The sequence below is a fragment of the Dasypus novemcinctus genome, chromosome 24, assembly GCF_030445035.2.
Source record: "Dasypus novemcinctus isolate mDasNov1 chromosome 24, mDasNov1.1.hap2, whole genome shotgun sequence".
In the NCBI taxonomy this organism is placed as follows: domain Eukaryota; kingdom Metazoa; phylum Chordata; class Mammalia; order Cingulata; family Dasypodidae; genus Dasypus; species Dasypus novemcinctus.
In genome coordinates this window covers 1,820,062-1,842,366 of record NC_080696.1, presented here as the reverse complement: position 1 = coordinate 1,842,366, position 22,305 = coordinate 1,820,062, and the positions used below count along the sequence as shown (strand labels likewise).

The window sequence follows — 22,305 nt, the reverse complement described above, 5'->3', positions numbered from 1 at the left end:
AAAAGAGAGATGCATGGGAGAATCAAGGCGAGACGCAACAGAAACCAGGAACAGAGGTGGCACAAGTGACAGGGAACCTCCCCCCCCACATCAGAGGACCCTGGGATCGCATCCGGGTGAAGCCTAGAGGAGAAAACAAGAAGACCAAAAAAATAAGAAACAGACACAGAAGATCACACAGTGAATGGACACAGCAAAACAGAAGGGGGTGGGGGGAGGATATACAAATGACTTCTTAAAAGCATGTTGAAAGGTGCTCAATATCATTAGCTATTAGGGAAATTTACTCAAAAGCAGTGAGATACAACTTCACACCCACTAGAATGGCTACTATAAAACTAACAAAAAAATGGAAAACTGCAAGTGTTGGAGAAGATGCAGAGAAACAGGAACACTCCTTCATTACAGGTGGGAATGTAAAATGGTGCAGCTGCTATTGAAGATAGTTTGGCAATTACTCAGAAAGCTAAGTATAGAATTCCTATTTGACCTGACAATCCCTCTACTTGGTATACACCCAAAAGTATTGAAAGGAAGGACTCCAATAGATATTTGCACACTGATGGTAATGGCAGCATTATTCACAATTGTCAAAAGATGGAAGCGGGAAACGGACTTTGGCCCAGTGGTTAGGGCGTCCGTCTACCACATGGGAGGTCCGCGGTTCAAACCCCGGGCCTCCTTGACCCGTGTGGAGCTGGCCATGTGCAGTGCTGATGCACCAAGGAGTGCCCTGCCACGCAAGGGTGTCCCCCGCGTGCGGGAGCCCCACGCGCAAGGAGTGCGCCCGTGAGGAGAGCCGCCCAGCGTGAAAAGAAAGTGCAGCCTGCCCAGGAATGGCGCCGCCCACACTTCCTGCGCTGCTGACGACAACAGAAGCGGACAAAGAAACAAGACGCAGCAAACAGACACCAAGAACAGACAACCAGGGGAGAGGGGGGAATTAAATAAATAAATAAATCTTTAAAAAAAAAAAAAAGATGGAAGCAACCCAAATGTCCATCAACTGATGAATGGATAAGCCAAATATAGTATATACATACAAAGGAACAGTATTCAGCATTAAAAAGTAATGAAGTTCTTATGCATGCAACAACATGGATGAACCTTGAGGACATTATGCTGAGTAAAATAAGCAAGACACTGAAGGACAAAAATATTGTATGACCAAAATGATATGAAATAATCAGAATAAGCAAACTCACAGAATCTAGACTATAAGGTACCAGCGGACTGGGTTGGGAATAGGGAATAGGGAGTTAATGCTTAATTTGTACAGAATTTTTATTTGAGTTGATTGTAAAGTTTTGAAAATGGATGGTGGTGATGGTACACAGATTGTGAGTGTGATTAACAGCACTAAATTATATATGTGGACATAGTTAAAAGGGAAAATTTTAGGTCATATGTAAGTTATTGGAATAAAAATTAAATGATGAAACAGGACTGTAGAAAACAGTGAACCTTATTGTAAATGATGGATTGTAGTTAATAATACAATTATAAAAATTCTTTCATTATAGTAAATGTACTACACTAATGCAAAGTATTAATAATAGGCTGGTATATGGGAAAAAATACATCCTAATGTAAACTACGGACTATAGTTAGTGCAATTATAATATTCTTTCATCAATTATAACAAAGGTACCACAACTAACGCAAAGTATTAATAATGGGGGGTTAGGAGGGAATGTGAATGCTGTATTTTTTTACACGATTTTTCTGTAAACCTACAACTTTTCTAATTAAAAATTTAAGTTAAAAAACAAAACAGGGAAGCAGATGTGGCTCAAGTGATAAGGCCTCCGCCTACCAAACGGGAGAATCCAGGTTCAATCCCTCGGACCTCCTGGCGAAAAAGAAGAGAAAGCGTGCCTGTGCAGTAAGCTAGTGCCCATGCGATGAGCTGAGTGACTGCATGAGTGCCTGCGTGGTGAGCCAAGTGCCCACGTGAGTGCCCGTGTGGTGAGCCAGTGCCTGCGCAAATGAGCCACAGGAAAGATGATGACACAAGAGAGAGACAAAGGGGAGAGTCAAAGTGAGGTGCAGCTGATACCAGGAACTGAGGTGGCACAAATGACAAGAGAAACTCTCTCCACATCAGAGGTCCCCAGGATTGAATGCTGGTGAATCCTAGAGGAGAAAAATGAAAAGACAAAAAAGAGAAATACATACAGAAGATCACACAGCGAATGGACCCAGACAGCAAAAACAGCAGGGCAGGGGCAGGGGTGGGAGAAAAAACTAAAAATTTTAAAAATTAAAAACAAGTCAACATAATAGGTGTAAGGCATCCAGATTTTGGTCTTAAAACTCTTTTAGTGATTGATTCAAAACCAGGTTGAGAACCACTGTCTTTAAGGATGACCATTATACTGTTTTCAATCATAAAAAATAAGCAACTCATAATTTAGAAAAAAAATGGAGTGGGAAAGAACCTAATTTTAGCTTTAAGTTGGCTGGAAAAGCCCCCTTACAATTGCGCTTTTATTTCCATTACCTTAGTTATTTGAACTGCATCATCCATCTCCATTCATTGGAATTCCATAAATATCTTTTTCTAGTTGTGCCACCTGCAACCAAAGAAAAGAAGAACATTCAGAGAGATAAAGCAGCCATATTTAAATACCATGCATGGATTATTCTCAGGGAGAAGAGCCACAGGACAAAACTCAATCGTAAATAGCCAGTTCAGATCACCGAAGAGCTCATAAAAACTGAATTCAAGCAAAGATTAGGTTTTTCCAGCGGAGGCAAGATGGCGCACTCCTGCCTTGTTCCAAAACTTGGACTATTCACTCAAGGATTGTTTATGTACATTAGGTTAGTGGTTCTAATCCAGGGGCAATTTTGTCCCCCAGGGGACATTTGGTAATGTCTGAAACACTTTTGATTGTCACAATTTCGAAGGGGGTGCTCCTGGCTTTTAGGGGGTAGAGGCCTATAATTAATAAGAGAATCCTCCACAACAAAGAATTATCTAGCCCAAAATGTCAACAGCACCAAGTCTTACCCCTGGTACAAAATACAGAAAAAAAAACCCGACCACTATGAAAGGCACTGGTATATCCTACTAATTTGGATATTTCTTTATTCTAAAACATCGGCTCCTTTTAAGTTTAGCTTATTCTTGAACCTGATATGAGGTTTAAAGGAAGAAAAGCACAGCAAAATTTTAAATGCATTAAATAAAGGCTCAGATAGACATGGAGCAGATTTGTTATTAAGTACAAGTAATAATGACTATTATTATTCAATTGGTCAATAACTGAGTTTCTGTTTTCTAAGCCTTTTTGTGCTTTCCAAAGCCAAAGAATATGTTCAAAAATAATTTATTTCACTTAGTTTTTATGAGAAAGAAAAAATAACTCAAGGCATTTGATGATGCACTCATAGGATCAGTGTTGCCTTTTTTCTTTTTAACATCTGCATATAGCTTCTACAAACAAATGGAGAAATAATCAAAGAAGGCCTAAAACCACTGAAAACTGAGGAACAGTCTGAAAAGCTAGGGCAAAACACTATTTAATACCATATGAATAGTTACAACAATATACAGGACAATATGGTCAGATTTTAGAGAAAACATCGTCCCTGTAAATATAATATTCATATTCTGATTTCTTTTTTTTAAAGATTTATTTTTTATTTATTTCTTCCCCCCACCCCATTGTCTGCTGTGTCCATTCACTGTGTATTCTTCTGTGTCCACTTGTATTCTTGTCAGTAGCACCGGGAATCTGTGTCTCTTTTCGTTGCGTCATCTTGCTGCATTAGCTCTCCGTGTGTGTAGCGCCACTCTTGGGCAGGCTGCACTTTCTTTATGCAGGGCGGCTCTCCTTACAGGGCGCACGCCTTGTGCGTGGGGTTCCCCTATGCAGGTGACACCCCTGCGTGGCAGGGCACTCCTGGCACGCATCAGCACTGTGCGTGGGCCAGCTCACTGAATGGGTCAGGAAGCTCTGGGTTTGAACCCTGGACCTCCCATGTGGTAGGTGGATGCTCTATCTGTTGAGCCAAATCCTCTTCCCTATTCTGATTTGAGAACAAAAATGTCTTTTATAAAATGATGCTGTTTTTACTAATAGAATGAATTCTTTCTTATACCTAGATTGTCTGCTACACAATAAATGAAAACACCCTGTGTAACAACTTTCTAAATCGTAGTAATCTAAATCTTGATTCTAATATTCATGATCTGTTCATTGGTATTGCGTGAAAGAAATGAGCTTTAAAAAAACAAAAAACAACCCACAGATTTCGATTTGGAATTTTCACAAAGGGAAAAGAATCTCACTTATGCCTACATAGTATCACCGTATATTCTTAAAAAGCAAGATCAGAAAAATTAAAAGGGATTTACAGAAGGCACTGAAGTTAGCAAAAGCTAATTTTGAATTAAACACTAAAATTGTGCACAAGAATATGGTTTGTATCTGAGAAGTCACTTTCTAACACCAAGGGAGAAAGGTATCTTTAAAGAGGACAAACCCAGTCATGAGGATGTCACACTAAGCTCCCTGCAATTCACACACCTGGTACTAGCAGGCCTCAAAAGATCACCAAGGTTAAAAGTTCCAACAGTTTCAACACCACCACAACTGAAATGGGACTCAAACAAATCCTTCCAAAAATCCATCCCTCAATTCTGCACATAATGTGATGCTCTTTTTATAAGACAAATCCCAAGTGGAATTAATTCTTAAATATAGGGTACACTTATCATATAATCTCAAAGCCAGGGAATGTTGCTTGGATCTTTGAAACAACCAACTTGGGCAAATCTTGAAAGATGCTAAAACAGAGGTTGATTACCAATAAGAAATAACTAGAACCCATCAAAAACCAACAATATGGGAAGCCGATTTGGCTCAACAGATAACGTGTCTACCTACCACATGGGAGGTCCAGGGGTCAAACCCAGGGCCTCTTGACCTGTGTGGTGAGCTGGCCCACACTCAGTGCTGATGCGTGCAAGGAGTGCCGTGCCACGCAGGGATGTCCCACCCCATAAGGAGAGCTGCCCTGAGCGAAAAAAGTGCAGCCTGCCCAGGAGTGGTGCATAACACACAGAGAGCTGACGCGGCAAGATGACACAACAAAATGAGACACAGATTCCCAGTGCTGCTGATAAGAATACAAGCGGACACAGAAGAACACACAGTAAATGGACACAGAGAGCAGACAACGGGGGGGAGGGAGAAGGGGAGAGAAATAAATTAAAAAAAATAAATCTTAAAAAAAAAAAAAGGATTATAATCATAAAAATAATAATAATAGTAGCTGCCATTTATTAAGTACTTATGCATTAGGCACTATGTCAAACTGTATAAAGTACATTATTTAACATCTTCAAAACAAGCACAGGAAACAGATGCTTCATTTTACAGATGATATCATGGCCCAGAGCAATTAAAATTTTTTTCCACAATTTGTATGTGGCAGGGTTGAGACTCAAACCCAGATACAACTGATTCCAAAATCTATGTTCTCATCCCCTGGTTGAAAAGCAGCCAACAACCAGTGTACATCAACAGCCACATGAGGACAAGGGCTTCCTCCCGAAGGAGCTGAAGGAAAGTTTCAAAGCCCTGTTTGAGTTGTATCATAAGAATCACATAATTGCAAAAATTCCTAAGTATTGGGCAATGTATACAGCCAAAGGGGCTTTACAATGACTGTCTAACTGAATAGAGTATGTTGGAAGAACAATTTCTGAATATAACAGAGCCTCCTAGCCCAAAGTCAAGAAACAAAACCTTGCAGCAAATTAGAGACACTACCACGGTTCCATTTCCTACTGTTAACCAAGCCATTGCCAGGAAGTCCCACGCTTACTAAGCAACCAGTGGTCTTGCTATTTACCCATTTTCTGCCTGTTTCTTCTCAGGAAACAGAAAGGAAAAATAGGCTCCTCATCTTTTCTTAAAGAGGAGCTGCCATTTAAAAATAGAAATTCAATAAATATGTAAAAAGTCATTTTAATACTATATTTTGGCTGACATTTAGTATTCTATCTTTTTTTTTAATCAAGTAAAAGAGCAGTTTAGAAAAGGTGAAAACTCTCCAGTTACCAAAATCTAGAAATGCTGGATTAATGCTAACAACCTATGAAGAGCTTAGCTAAATGCTCAAGAAAGCAGGGAAACCTGCCAGTGACCTGAAACAAAGACTGAACCAAAGCTAGAGCAAAGTATGAGCTGATCTCTGTAGTGGTCCAGGGGCATTTGTTGAGACAACTCAGTAAACCAGGGAGGTGGACGAGAGGAGGCAGGAAGCAGGAGAAAAATAGAAAAGTCTCCTGAGAAAGATTAGGAGTTGCACTGAGGACTTGCATTGAGAACATAAAAGTATGTTCTCATGAAAACAGACTAGAAAAAAACCCACCTGCAAGAACAAGGTGATTGGAAAGCTTATCTACCTCAGTTTGAGCTGTGGATGAGAAAAGAAAAGGGCTCCCCTTGAAAATTTGGAACCACAGAGATATGCTTCATATGGGTTTGAGGTCTAAATTTACTATATCACATAATCTAGGAACCCCCAGATGAAATTAACAAACCTGTCCAGGGTGACAGATGCCACTGCATATCTGGTAGACACAGAAGCAAAACCACTGTGGAAAGGCAATCTTAACACAAAATGCACAGGATTCAGAAAATAGGATAGTCTCATAAAGACTATTAAATAAGCATGTTTAAAAGTGATAAAAGCATCAAAATCATAATAAAACACTTCTTAAAAAAAAAACACTAGGAAACGGACTTTGGCCCAGTGGTTAGGGCGTCCGTCTACCATATGGGAGGTCCGTGGTTCAAACCCCGGGCCTCCTTGACCCGTGTGGAGCTGGCCATGCGCAGTGCTGATGCGCGCAAGGAGTGCCGTGCCACGCAAGGGTGTACCCCGCGTGCGGGAGCCCCACGCGCAAGGAGTGCGCCCGTGAGGAGAGCCGCCCAGCGTGAAAAGAAAGAGCAGCCTGCCCAGGAATGGCGCCGCCCACACTTCCCGTGCCGCTGACGACAACAGAAGCGGACAAAGAAACAAGACGCAGCAAATAGACACCAAGAACAGACAACCAGGGGAGGGGGGGGAATTAAATAAATAAATAAATCTTTAAAAAAAAAAAAAACAAAAAAACACTAAATGGAACTTCCAGAATAATCACTGAAATGTAAAATTCTATATTTTAACCACTAGAGAAGACACAACTGAAGAAGATTAATAAACTGGAAAATATATCTGAAGAACTTACCCAAAATGCTGCACAGAGAAATACAGAAACACATTCCCTGATCTAGGAAAATAAATGGAGAACTAAAATTTGTAAATCACTGAGTTCAGAAAGCAAGGTCACTTTGCATTCTCTCTTTCTATAATCTAAATAATCCAAAAAAGGACCCTTTGTGCAAACTACGAATTACAAGAAATTCTGTCAACCTGATAGAGGTCATTTATGAAAACTTAACAGTTCATGTCATACTTAAGGGTGAAACACTGAATATTTCCCCCCTAAACAGGGAACATCACTAGCCCTAGTAAGTGGAGCAAGCAAGGCAAGAGAAATATAGTAAAAAGAAGACAGGTTGGAAAAGTAGCAGCAGAACTGTCTTTATTGATGTGGGCTATGGGTGGGAGGCTCTTTGTCTCTTCAGAGATAACCTTAACCTAAACTGTCCTGACTTGTGGGTGTGGGATGATGAGAGGCTGCAGTCCTGCCCTTGGTGACCATGGCAATCACTCCAGTCCCAGGAAACAGTTTACCAATGCAAACTCTATAAACTTTAAATATTCAGGGAAAATGCAAACCAAATGTGCTAAAAGCTTATCTAGAATGTACGAAGTCCATGCTAAAAACTTACCTAGGATGTGGAAGATACATGCTAATTCAAGCCTATTGAGAACTGAAACAAAAGGACTATTTGGCCTTTCCTCTCTGTATAAAAGGGACTCAAAAATCTTGTTTGGGGCTCGGGATTGAAACAGAAAGTTCCCGAGTCTGGCCGGCCGTCAATAAACCATTTTTCCTTCTCAAAATCATTCCTGAGACCTGGCCTCTCTATACGCAAATAATTGAACCTCTCTCAAATTCTACAACATTATTTCCACAGAATATGAGATTGTGAATAGAAAACATTTAAAATCTACAAAAGGGGGGCAGAGGACTTGGCCCAGTGGTTAGGGCGTCCGTCTACCACATGGGAGGTCTGTGGGTCAAACCCTGGGCCTCCTTGACCTGTGTGCAGCTGGCCCATGCATGGTGCTGATGTGCACAAGGAGTGCCGTGCCATGCAGGGGTGTCCCCCGCATAGGGGAGCCCCACGCACAAGGAGTGTGCCCCGTAAGGAGAGCCACCCAGCGCGAAAGAAAGTTCAGCCTGCCTAGGAATGGTGCCGAACACACAGAGAGCTGACACAACAAGATGACACAACAAAAAGAAACACAGATTCCCCTGCCGCTGACAACAACAGAAGAGGACAAAGAAGACGACACAGCAAATAGACACAGAGAACAGACAACTGGGGTGGGGGGGAAGGGGAGAGGAATAAATAAATAAATCTTTTTTAAAAAATAAAAATAAAATAAAATAAAATCTATGAAAGGATCTACCACAACTTATAAGTAAGCTTATCAAAGTAGGATACAAGATCAATATAAAATAAATAAGTATCAATTATATATCTCTATTTTAGCAATGAACCGCTCGAAATTGAAATTTGAAAAAATTTTATAAAAGGGTAAAAAAAAAGACATGAATTACTTAGGAGTAAATTTAATAAAAGATGCATAAGGCTTGTACACTGAAAGCTACAAAACATTGACGAACTGAAGACAAATAAATGGAGAGTTATAATATGTTCATAGATCAAAAGACACAATGTTGTTAAGATGTCAATTTGTCCCAACCTGTTTACAGATTCAATGCAATCTCAAACAAATTCTCAGGTTTTTTGTAGAAATTGACAAGCTGGTTATAAAATTTACATGGAAATGCAAAGAACTTCAGAATAGTTAAAACAATTCTGATCAAGAAAAACAAAGCTGGAAGACTACCTGACAGTGACCCTAAGAGTGTGCCAAGAGTGTAAAGCAGACAGAACAGGGCCCAGAAATAGAGACATACATACTCAATCCACTGATTTTTCTATAAAGATGCCAAGGCAAGTCAATAGGAACAAAACAATCTTGTCTACAAATGGATAACCATGTGGAAAAATGAGCTTTGACCCTTAACCACATGCAACATACAAAAATTAAGTTGAAAGATGAGATATAAATGTAAAAGCTAAAACTACAAGAATACAAGAGAAAATCTTCACAATCCTGGGATAATGTATTTGTTTTCTAGTATGGTATAACATTACCATAAATTTAGAGTTCAGAAGTCCAGGCACAGTGTGGCTGGATTTGCTACTCAAGATCTCAGAAAGGCTAAATCCCAGCTAGGCACATCTCATCTGAGCTTAGGGACCTCTTTCAAGTTCATTGTGGCAGAATTTAGTTCTTTGTAGTTATACGACTGAGGCCCCTGTTTCTTTACTACCTGTCAGCCAGAGGCTATTCTCAGGTCCTAGAGGCTATCTGCATTCCTGGGCATGTGACCCTATCCATCCTCAAAGCCAGCCACCCTCCTGTGGAATCCTTCTCATTATTCAAACCCTTTTGGGGGAAACAGATGTGGCTCAACCAACTGGACTCCCATCTACCATATAGGAAGTCCAGGGTTTGATGCCCAGGGCCTCCTGGTGACGGCAAGCTGGCCCATGCAGCAAGCTGGCCCATGTGGAGTGCTGGCCCGTGTGGGAATGCGGCCTTGCACAGGAGAGCCGCCTTGAATGGGAATGCTGCCTTGTGCGGGAAAAGCCACCAGCGCAGAACTGCCCACCAAGGTACAGAGCTGGTGCAGCAAGATGATGCAACAAGAGACACAGAGGAGAGAAAATAAGAAGACATAGCAGAACAGGGAGCTGAGGTGGTGCAAGAGAGTAATCGCCTCTCTCCCACTCCAGAAGGTCCCAGGATTGGTTCCCAGAGCTGCCTAATGAGAATACAAGCAGACAGAGAAGAACACACAGTAAATGGACATAGAGAGCAGGCAAAAGGGGGAACGGGAGGGAGTAGGAATAAAAATAAATCTTAAAAAAAAAAGTCTAATGGAGCAAGTGTAGCTCAGTAGCTGAGGGCTGAGTGCATGCTTCACATGTACAAGGTCCTCTCCAAAAAAAAAAAGTCTTATCAGCCCCTAACTCCATGCGCTCGCCCACCCTACCCTCCTTGGGCCATCCTTCTGTGCCACCACAATGGTGCACACATTAACGTCCTGGCTGATGCTCTCAAGAACATCAACAATACCAAGAAGAGAGGCAAATGCCAGGTTCTCACCAGGCCGTGCTCCAAAGTCAGTATCAGGTTTCTAACTGTGGTGATGAGGCATGGTTACAATGGTGAAGTTGAAATCACTAAAGATCACAGAGCTGGGAAAATTGTAGTGAACTTCACAGATAGGTTAAACAAATCTGGATTTGTTCCAGATTTGATATGTAGCCCAAAGATCTAGAAAAATGGCAGAATAATCTGCTCCCATCCTGTCAGTTTGGTTTCACTGTACTGATGACCTCAACTGGCATGACCACAAGGAAGCACACAAAGAGGAAAAGTCCTGGGATTCTTCTTCTAGGGATGTAAAACATACACGCAAATAAAATGCCTCCATGGGGGGAAAAAGTCTATCATGTTCATAGCAGCATTACTGACAAGAGCAAAAAAGGTAGATGCAACCTAAATATCCATTGACAGATAAATGGATAAACTAATTGTGGCATATCTATACAATGGGATATTATGCATGAAGGAATGAAATTCTGATACATGCGACAACATGCACGAACCCTCTGTACATTATGCGAATTAAATAAGCCAGACACACAAAAGGGCAAATATTGTAAGATTCCACTTATATGAAATATGCCAGAAAAAACAAATTCAGAGAGACAGAAAGTAGATAAGAGATTACCAGGGGGCTAGGGGAAAGAAGAAAAATGGGGAGTTATTGCTTAATGGGTGTATTAGTCAGCCAAAGGGGTGCTGATGCAAAATACCAGAAATGGGTCGGTTTTTATAAAGGGTATTTACTTGGGGTAGGAGCTTACAGACACCAGGCCATAAAGCAAAAGTTACTTCCCTCACCAAAGTCTATTTGGAGCAAGTTGGCTGCCAATGTCTGCGAGGGTTCAGGCTTCCCAGGTTCCTACATTCCTGGGGCTTGCTTTACTCTGGCTTCAAGGTTCCTTCCTTCCTGGGGCTGCCTTCTCTTTTCCTCTGTGTGCTGACTTCCCAGGGTTCCAGTTTAAGTCTTCAGCATCTAACTCCAAAATCAAAACTCCAACATTAAAAGCCCTCAACTCTATTCTTTGCTGTGCTTTTATCTGTGAGTCCCCACCTGCCAAGGGGTGGGGACTCAATGCCCTAATCATAACTCAATCATGCCCAGGTACATATCAGATTACAAGCATATCCAGTATTTCTTTTTGGAATTCGTCAATTATATCAAACTGCTACAATGAGCATAGAGTTTCTATTGAGGATGATGAAAAAGGTTTGGTAATGGATAGCAGTGATGGTAGCACAACACTGTAAATTTAATTAATACCACTGAATTGAACACTTTAAAACAGATAAAATGGCAAACAAATTTTGTTATATATATATTACCACAATTTAAAAAATTTAAAAGTCTATATATTATTAAAAGATGTACATATATGACATTATGCTCTTTATGTTTTTTTAAAAATCTATTTGTATTTATCTGTTCCTCCCCCTACCCCCCCATTCCCCTCATTGTCTGCTTTCTGTGTCTATTCACTGTGTGTTCTTCTGTTTCTGCTTGTATTCTCATGAGGCAGCTCCGGGAAGCAATCCTGGGAACTTCTGGAGTGGGAGAGAGGCAATTACTCTCTTGCGCCACCTCAGCTCCCTGTTCTGCTACGTCTTCTTATTTTCTCTCCTCTGTGTCTCTTGTTGTGCCATCTTGCTGTGCCAGCTCTTCGTGATGGCTGGCACTCCTGCGCAGGGTGTTTTTTCCCACTCAAGATGGCTCTCCTGCATGGGGCTGCATTCCTGCATGGGCCAGCTCACTGTGTGGGCCAGCTTGCCCTCACCAGGAGGCCCTGGGCATCAATCCCTGGAACTCCTATATGGTAGATGGGAGCCCAACTGTTTGAGCCACATCCGTTTCCCAAAATTCTATATATCTATGTAATATACCACATTAAAAGAATGAAGGAAAAAAAAAAACCTGACCATCTCAATTGGTACAAAAGAAGCATTTGACAAACCTTGTAAACACTCAAAAAGCTAGGAAAAGAAGGGAATGATCAAATCATGAAAAAGGGCATATATGAAAAACTCACAGCTAACATTACAGTCAGTGATGAAAGACTGAAAGCTTTCCCCATAACATCAGGAACAAGACAAGAATGCCCACCTTAGCCACTTCTATTCAACACTGTACTGGAAGGTCCCAGGTAGCAATTGGGAAAGCAAGATACAAAAGGCACCCAAGGGAAGCGGACTTGGCCCAGTGGTTAGGGCGTCCACCACATGGGAGTTCTGCAGTTCAAACCCCGGGCCTCCTTGACCCGTGTGGAGCTGGACCATGCACAGTGCTGATGTGCCCAAGGAGTGCCCTGTGACGTAAGGGTCTCCCCTGCATAGGGGAGCCCCACGTGCAAGGAGTGCACCCCGTAAGGAGAGCCGCCCAGTGCGAAAGAAAGTGCAGCCTGCCTAGGAATGGTGCCGCACACACGGAGAGCTGACACAACAAGATGACTCAACAAAAAGAAACGCAGATTCCCAGTGCCGCTGATAAGGACAGAAGCTGTCACAGAAAAATACACAGCGAATGGACACAGAGAGCAGACAATTGGGGGCAGGGGGGAGGGAAGGGGAGAGAAATAAATAAAAAATAAATCTTTAAAAAAATAAAAAGAATAAAATACTTAGAAATAAATTTAAACAGGAGATGTAAGACTCCTGCACTACAAACTATAAAAACACTTCTGAAAGAAATTAAAGATCTAAAAAAAATTGGAATGATATCTAAGTTTATGGATTGGAAGATTTAAAATTGTTAAGATGGAAATAATACTTCCCAAAGCAATCTAAAGAGTCAATGTAATCCCTACAAGGGGTAGGGGTTTTTTGTGTGTTTTTACTTATGTGTTCTTGCTCTTTCCTTTTTATTCCTTTTTTTTTGAGTAATGAAAATGTTCTAATAGTGATTGAAATGATGAATGCACAACTGTGACTAAACCAAATGCCACTGGTTGTACACTTTAGATAAACTGTATGGTTTATGAATAAAAATAATAAGGTGGCGGGAAAAAAAGTCAGTGTAATCCTATAAAAATTCTAATGGCCCTTTCTTGCAGAAATAAAAAAGCTGGCCCTAAAATTAGTTCTAGAACTGCAAGGGACCCTGCACACAATATATAGATCAAAATTAATTCAAAATGAATCAAAGCCCTAAATGTAAGAGCTAAAGTATAACATAGGGAGGCAGATGTGGCTCAGGTGCTTGGGCTCCCACCTACCATATTGGAGGTCCCAGGTTCAGTTCCCAGGACCTCCTGGTGAAGGCGACCTGGCCTGTGCCGAGAGCTGGCTCAACAAAAAAGAGATGCAGAGAGTAGACATTGAGCACAAGTGGCAAGACCGGGGGAGGGGGGGGGGGGATAAATAAAATGCATCTAAAAAAAAAGTGTAACATAAATTTTCATGGCCTTGCATTTGGCAATGGATTCTGAGATACAATAACAAAAGCACAAGCAACAACAAAAATAGATAAATTGAATTTCATCAAAATTTAAAACTTTTGTCCTTTAAAAAAAAAACTATCAAGAAAGTAAAAAGACAATTTACAGAATGGAAGAAAATATTTCCAAATTATATATCTAACAAGGGTCTAAAAAAATACATATACAAAATACAAAAGAATTCTTACAACTCAAAAACAAAAAGACAAATGACCCAATTAAAAATTGGGCAAAAATCTTGAAGAGTCATTTCTCCAAAGAGTAAAAATTTACAAATGATCAATAAGCACATGAAAAGATGTTCATAATTAGTCATGAGGGAAATACAAATAAAAACCACTTCACACCCATTAGGATGGCTGTAAAAATAATAATAAAAATAAAAAACAGAAAATAACAAATGTTGGCAAGGATGGGGGAAACTGTAACCTTCATACATTGCTTGTAGGAACGTAAAATGGTGCAACTCCATAGAAAACAATTTGGTGGTTCCTCAATATTTTGAGAGAAAGTCAAGGCCTCTTTTTTTTAGTACAGACCTGCTAATTAAAAGTTCACATATTCTTTCTTGCATAAAGCAAGTCCAAATACACATCTGTGATTTCAAATTTCACTTTCTTTAAAGTGGAACGAGAACTTAGACAACTGTGAAACAACTGAACATGGAACCTTTAATAAGGTTTTTATTATTTTTTTCCCCTACTCTTTCAAAGTTTTCAAGTCCACAACTAGTAATTTGGAAGAGATGGGGTACTTGTATTTATCTAATCCTTTCCAAACTGTCAACATAATCTTGCTAACAACTACATTTTACACTTATAATTAGCTTTCATTATATCTACTTAATTACATAATTACAATAATAATTAAACTGGAATAAGCAGGCTTGGAGCAAACATACTGCCTACTGAAAGCGTGAAATTCAACTGGCAAGAACAGAAGGGAGATGTACTACCAAGAAGCCTACCAGGCATAAATATTTAGCTTATCTTGGGAATCATTCAGTGTGTTCAAGAGAAAGAAAGAAGTGTCATTAATTCAGTAGTTTGGTTAAGTGTACTCAATAATCTGGTGATCATTTTCACAGTCTAAATTAGGAATCTTAATGCATTTTCTCCCAAACAACCCATTGTTACAGGACCATTTATTGGACAGCCTGTCCTTTTCTGATTTTTAAATGCCAGCCACTTTCATCATATTCTAAATTCCCATACATATCCAGGAATGTTTCTGGGTATTCTTTTCTGCTGTAATTTTTTTTTTAAAGATTTATTTATTTATTTAATTCCTTCTCCTCCCCCGGTTGTCTGTTCTCTGTGTCTATTTACCGCATCTTGTTTCTTTGTCCGCTTCTGTTGTCGTCAGCGGCACGGGAAGCGTGGGCGGTGCCATTTCTGGGCAGGCTGCACTTTCTTTCACGCTGGGCAGCTCTCCTTACGGGGCGCACTCCTTGCGCGTGGGGCTCCCCAATGCGGGGGACACCCCTGCGTGGCACGGCACTCCTTGCGCGCATCAGCACTGCGCATGGGCCATCTCCACACGGGTCAAGGAGGCCCGGGATTTGAACCACGGACCTCCCATGTGGTAGACGGATGCCCTAACCACTGGGCCAAGTCCGTTTCCCATCTGCTGTAATTATTTATCTGCCTTTTCTAACACTAATGCCTACCTGTTTTAAATAGGTTCAACTTTCTGATATTGTTTACTACCTGGAAAGGCCTACACATTCTCCTACGAGTCTCCACCAATTATTAGTCTTTTTCAAAACTGTTTTAACTTTTCTAATGAATTTGCTCTTCCAAATGAATGAAACATGAAATCTGTCAAGCTCTCAAAAAGGTCCAGTGAGCTAACTAACTAATTTGCATTAAATTTGTAGAATAATTTAGGAAGCTTTGATATCTGTATAACATCTTTATAATATTTAAGTCTTTGCATTCAGGAACATAACATAAATACCCACTTGTTATATCTTTTTAAAAATCCTCCAGTAATGCTTTAGAGTTTTCCTCATCAGTCTTACAAGTTTCTCTCCTACCACTTTTAAAATTTTGTGTTCTCTCCTATCACTTTTTTTTTAAAGATTTATTTTTATTTATTTCTCTCCTCCCACCCCCACCCTCCACACCCAATCCACCCGTTTTCTGCTCTCTGTGTCCATTTGCTGTGTGTTCTATGTCTGCTTGCACCCTCGGTGGGACTGGGAAACTCCGTCTCTTTTTCGTTGCATCATCATGCTGCATCAGCTCTCCATGTGTGTGGCGAACTCCTGGGCAGGCTGCACGTTTTTCGCGCGGGTGGCTCTTATTGCACGGCACACTCCTTGCTCTTGGGGCACCCACACACAGGGGCACCCGAGTGACACGGCACTCCTTGCGTGCATCAGCGCTGCGCGTGGGCCAGCTTACCACACAGGTCAGGAGGCCCTGGGTCTCGAACCCTGGACCCTCCCATATGGTAGGTGGATGCTCTACCAGTTAAGCCACATCTGCTTTCCTCTCCTATCACTTTTAAAATTTTTAATTCTGCTAGTGCAGCACTAACACTTATAAAGAAAACTTATAAAGAATTAAGTTTTCTAATAGGTCATTCTCACCTCTTGACCCTCCTCCACCCACACCCTTCTGAATGAGAAATATTTCAAAGAAGAGAATGTACCTTATTTATCTTTGTGATTCCAGAACCCAGCGTGGAGCAATCAATGTTTAACAAATTAACAAATACCTTACTAAGTTATGTAAGCCCATAATTGAATCTCTAAAAGAAATAAGAAAACAGATAGTAGGGAGGAGATTCTTAAATCCTCTACCACCCTTGTTGACCTAAAAAAATGTACATATGTCAGACATACCTTTCTTTCTTTAAGATCTTTCTAGAATTCAATATGAACCCTCTCTGAATTTGTTTTCCAGTCTTTCCCAGTAACCGCATCAATAATGCTATTCATTTTGCAGAAATGGAACAGCCAACATTTGCTGAGCATTCCTTATAAGTCAGGCACTTTACGTGTCCTAGCTCATTTACTCCTCACCAGAACCTCTTGAGGTGAATATTTTTATTTTTTTATTTAAAAATAATTTTTTAGAGGTACCAGGGATTGAACCCAGGACCTCGTACATGGGAGGCAGGCACTCAATAATTGTGCTACATCTGCTCTTTTCCCCTCCATTTTAAAGATGAGGAAACTGAGGCACAGGGAAAATCACTTATCTAAAAAGTAGCAGTGGAGAAGCAGACTTGGCCCAGTGGATAGGGCGTCCATCTACCACATGGGAGGTCCGCGGTTCAAACCCTGGGCCTTCTCGACCCATGTGGAGCTGGCCCACGTGCAGTGCTGATGCGTGCAAGGAGTGCCATGCCACACAGGGGTGTCCCTGTGTAGGGGGGCCCCACACGCAAGGAGTGTGCCCCATAAGGAGAGCCGCCCAGCACGAAAGAAAGTTCAGTCTGCCCAGGAATGGCACCGCACACACAGAGATCTGACACAACAAGATGACGCAACAACAAAAAAGAAACACAGATTCCTGAGCCACTGACAACAACAGAAGCAGACAAAGAAGAAGGCGCAGCAAATGGACACAGAGAACAAACAACTGGGGTGGGGGGGGGGAAGGGAGAGAAATTTTTTAAAAAAAGATTTAATAAAAAAATTAAAAAATTAAAAAATTAAAAAGTAGCAGAGATGGAATTTGAACCTAGACAGTCCTGCTTCAGAATCCACAAAATATTTTTAAAAGTACCTTATTTTACATATTTTAATTTCATTAAGTAGATTGATTTTTTAAAAATATTATTGAACTATATCATTTATACGTGAACATACACAAACAGTAAGTGTACAGTAAAATTTGTGAATTTGCAAGACAAATATGCATTTCACCATACAAGGGTCCCACACAGCTGCCCACCACCAATACCTTGCATTGTTGTGAAACATTTGTTACAAATTATGAAAGAGCATTGTCAAAATATTACTAAGTATAACTCACATCTTACATTTGGCTATATTTTCCCACAACCTACCCAATTATTAACACCCTATATTAGTATTATATATTTGTTATCATTTATGGAAGAATGTTCCATAGTTCTCATATTTGTCCTGTTAACCACAGTCCATCCCCTGTGTTATAAAGTCCCATGCTTTGTACAATCATTCACAACAGTGGCTCTTATTTTCATCACACAGTTGTGCTGTCCCCTCCCATCTTTGTCCCTTAGTAATGAAATATCTTCTTGCCATTGCTGCAAAATATTACAAATTACTGTTAACTATGGAAGTGGACTGATTTTAATGGACCAGTTGAAAACTTTCATTGTCTGCATTGTGCTCAATAAAGCTCAATAGACCTATAATTTTTAACATTTTGAATTCATAAAGTTAAAAACAAAAGATAAAATCCTCAAATTATACTTAGGAATGTTTTAAATTATTCTAAAAGGGATTAAACACTAATTGTTCTGTATTTTATAGGGCCTTCTGTTTTAAGTTAGACATAATTTTTAGTTATCTCATTGTAGTTTTATTTAGCAACCTGTTAATACATAACTGAATCACTTAAATCTATTCTACAACATTCCCAACCCTCTCTGGAATAACCTGGAATCATTTGGCACCAACCTTCCCAAAATGTATTATTAAAGAATCTCAGGCTTTTAAAAGAAAGAATCCTATCAGTGCTGGCAGCTGCCAAGAATGAGTTTATCCCTGGTTTTCATGACTACATCAATCTGGGGTGAGCATAAGAGAAGATGTATCCTTGGAAACCAACTCTTTGCTTCCCTCAATTAATAAAGAGAGTAGGAAAAGAAAAGTGAATGCTTCAGAGTAATTTAACTTGTACTTAATATATCCACTGCACAGGGTACTCATGGATAAAAGTCCTCTCCCAATCAAACTTGTGAGAAAGTTAGGTGCCACCTATGTGGGAAACCTCAAATTGGTTTTACCAAAAATACTTTATGATCTGAATACAGTATCTTGGTTTCGATCTTTAAAAGAAAATTGCAGAAGCTGTACCATAAGAACTTCATGAATAATACCAAATTGGGAACAATATTTCATACTCCCTCAATATACTTACTGTATAATTTACCATACTTACTGTACAACTGCATTCTCTACACACATTGTTTATGCTCCAAAAGTACCTTTGTTTAGATGTATTGCATATTGTGAACTTTCAAAATGGAAGGATTTTCCAAATTAGGGAGCATATTCATTATACTTACAGAAATACCTACGCCATAATGTAAGTTACTAGTCATTCATCTCAACTACATTTCTAAGGCAAGAACTTACTATTCAGGGCAAATGAGCTTTAATGGAATATACCAAGTACAGTATACCAGGATCCACACCACCCTTATTTCCCTGAAGCTATAAATATACTTCCTGCCATCAATACCAGTTGCTAGAGCAACCTCTGTTCAAAAGAACTAAAAATATATTATTGTACATATCCTCTCTTCTGCTACCCACCCACCATTCCAAAAGGAACTGAAAGAGGGAAATGCAGAGAGCTGTGTAAAGTTCAGCTGGGAAAAAAACAGAAACTGTAATTTTCCTCAAAAAAAAAGAAAAAAAATTAAACTAGTTCCAATTGAATGACATCTGGCGAGGTATAAATCAGCTACTACAGGGTCAAATTAAATTTTTTAAACTTTGGAGAAACTGATCCTGATCACAAGTTATATTTCACATTTCATTCACTGTTATTAGGGAAATGTGGTCATTTAATTAGACCATGATAAATGAAATGCACGCATATTGGAACCATGCAAAATGAATACACTCTATATATAAAAATGGCCCATGAAAATTGAAGTAGGTCCTCAATCAGCACATTCAGTGGGATCAGGACCAAGAATATAGACTTCATGGTTGGGAAACTTACCTACAGAGGGAGGTAGCCAAAAAAAAAAAAAAAAAAGGAGCCAGACTTCTCAATGTCAAAGAAGGGAAGTACAAATACAGAAAGGGGAAAAACTAGAATAAACCCTGTGGTATTGGACTGGAATTATAAGTATCGGAGTGAAATTGCAGCTTTTGATATTTGTAGGCAGATAAAGACTTCTCTGTGTGTTTATACACATACTCAGCCGAGATAAATGTGTTCTTTCACAGAGCCTATGAGCAATGACACCCAGCAGTAAGGAACACATCTAGGGCTCATGTCTTGTTTTCTAAATACATTCTCTAATAAAAGGAATGAAAGCTCCTTCATGAAATGGCAGGTTCCAGAACTGAGGCAGGGAAAGTATAACATAGGCAGAGAAAATCTTGTGCTAAAAAAGGTAAGAAAAGAAAGTGATCAAAGAATGAACATGATAAGAAAAAGGACAAAGAAGCCAGCTTGAAAGAACTCCCACTGGCCAAAGCTGAGACAATTTGAACATTAAAATAAATGAAAATTAATAAAATAGGAATCTATGAATCCATACTGATATAAAAGTTGAAATGATCTTTTTTAAACAGGGCTAGAAAAAGCTTTTCTTTACAGTGAAATGCCAAATGATGAACACAGAAGGAATGATGAAATTTTAAAAAAATCACCATCTGGCAACCACTATAGTAATAACTGATTTAAGCATGAATCATTATTGCGTGCTGAAACTAGTAGGTAAAAATCTGTTGAGAAATATGCTATTTACATAGTCTCAAAGTGTCACCCCACAAAATGCTATTACTAAAAAAAATTTTTTTTTAATTTTTAAAAATGCTATTACTTATTAATTATCAAGTACAAAGTATTTCTAAACCTTTCAATGGTGACCACTGTCAGACTAGAGGTTAATCAAGTGGTAAAATCGAACATATCCAGCACTGGAAGAAATCAACGCGTGTCTCCTAATATGTTGCAGTGAGGCAGATACAACAGCATGTGTATGGTATTTTGCCAAAAACATACAACCTAAACCTTTAAGTCAGGGTTCTTAAACTTTTTTGTTCCACGGACCCCTTTGCCAGTCAGGAGAAAACCAGAGACCCCTTACTAAGTCCACACTATCCTGTGCATTATTTAATAAATATATCACACCAGCATTAACACATCCCCACAAGAGTATTATTTTTGAATTTCAATTCAAGCTCATGGGCTGCTTGTTAAGGATCCCTGCTGTAAGTGAAGAAACATCAGACTAACGTGAATTGAGGAAGGTCCTAAAAGTAAGTGGCCCAAACTCTCCAAACACGTCACGGAAAACAAGTAAAGACTAAGGAACTGTTCCAGACTGAAGAGACATGAAAACTAAATGCAAAAAATGGTCCTGGATAGCTCCTGATTCAGAAAGAAAAAGGGGGGCGGGGAGGGGAACGGAGGAGGTCTTTCTGTTACTGGTTTTAGGGTGTTTTTATTTTGAGGGAAGAATTCTTTTTTAACTATACAGGGCATAATTGGGAAATCAGTGAAATTTGAGTAGGCTCTGTGGATTAGATGGCACTATTGTATCAATGTTTATTTCCTGATTTTGATGGGTGTACTTTGGTTATTTTAGGAGTTTTTAGGAAATATATACTGATTCAGGAGTAATGGAGTATTATGTTTGCAACTTATTCTCAAATGTTCAGAAAAAATGTAGCGATGGATAAGTAAGAAAAATAAGGCAGTTGTGGTAAAATGTTTAAAATTGTGGAATCTGGGTAAAAGGTATAATCAGAAGGTTTACATATATATATATACGGCAAATAAATATTAACGGTTTCTAAAGGACTGAAATCATGTTGGCCATATTCTTTAACCACAATACAATTAATCTAGAAACCCATTATAGAAAAATTCCATGGTTGAAAATCAAAAGTCACACTTACAAGTACCCTGCAATGGAAATTAGAAGAGTCTGAACTGTTCGTGAAAAATTTGTAACAAAACAATAATGACTTCATCAATTTATAATATACTGTACATCATGACCAAATTGTGTTTAATGTCAAAAATTGATTAACGTAATTCACTATATTGACATTTTAAAGAAAAATCACATGACTGTCAGTAGATGCAGAAAAAAACACTGGATCTAATTCAACATCCACTCATCAAAAACCCTTGGCAGACAAGAAATGGAAGATAATTCTTTAGCTTGATTAATACTGTCTACAGTCAAACTGCCCTAAGAATCACAGGACTAGATTCAACAGACTCCTGCCAGATCAGATAGCGCCACATGAATACAAAACCTTGACACTCTTCTTTCTTTTAAAATTCTATCTCAATTATTTGAAATGTAAAAGAAAAAGTTATCTCCTCAATGTTGATAATGTTTGGATGTTAAGAGCTAGTAATTGCCTCAACAGAAAGGAAAAAAGAAAAGAAAAGAAAAAAAAGTTCTTTCATGTGGATTGGAGCAAACTCTTCTGATAACCTTCCAGGTCCTGCATGCGGGAAGTATGGTATTTAGACTCCTAAGCAGATTTGTCATTAATCAGTAATTGTACTCAAAACTTCAAATTTTCTTTCCCAACTTTCAGCAAAATTTTCAATTATGAGAAATA

The 22,305-nt window shown here is 39.4% G+C and overlaps 1 protein-coding gene across 7 annotated transcripts in view; it reads right to left on the bottom strand.

Annotated features, from left to right (window-relative positions):
• PTPRA (protein tyrosine phosphatase receptor type A) overlaps positions 1-22,305 on the bottom strand; it is a 173,525-nt gene that overhangs the window by 121,902 nt on the left and 29,318 nt on the right. For 3 of the 7 annotated variants that reach the window (XM_004469139.4, XM_023591910.3, XM_058287447.1), the window contains one exon: positions 2,504-2,576. In XM_004469139.4, coding sequence (XP_004469196.1) covers positions 2,504-2,536 — 33 coding nt within the window. In that variant the 5' untranslated portion in view covers positions 2,537-2,576. Of the gene's footprint in view, positions 1-2,059; positions 2,137-2,503; positions 2,577-22,305 lie in introns of those variants that run through there. The other 4 variants (XM_071211506.1, XM_071211507.1, XM_071211508.1 and 1 more) reach the window with 2 other exon arrangements.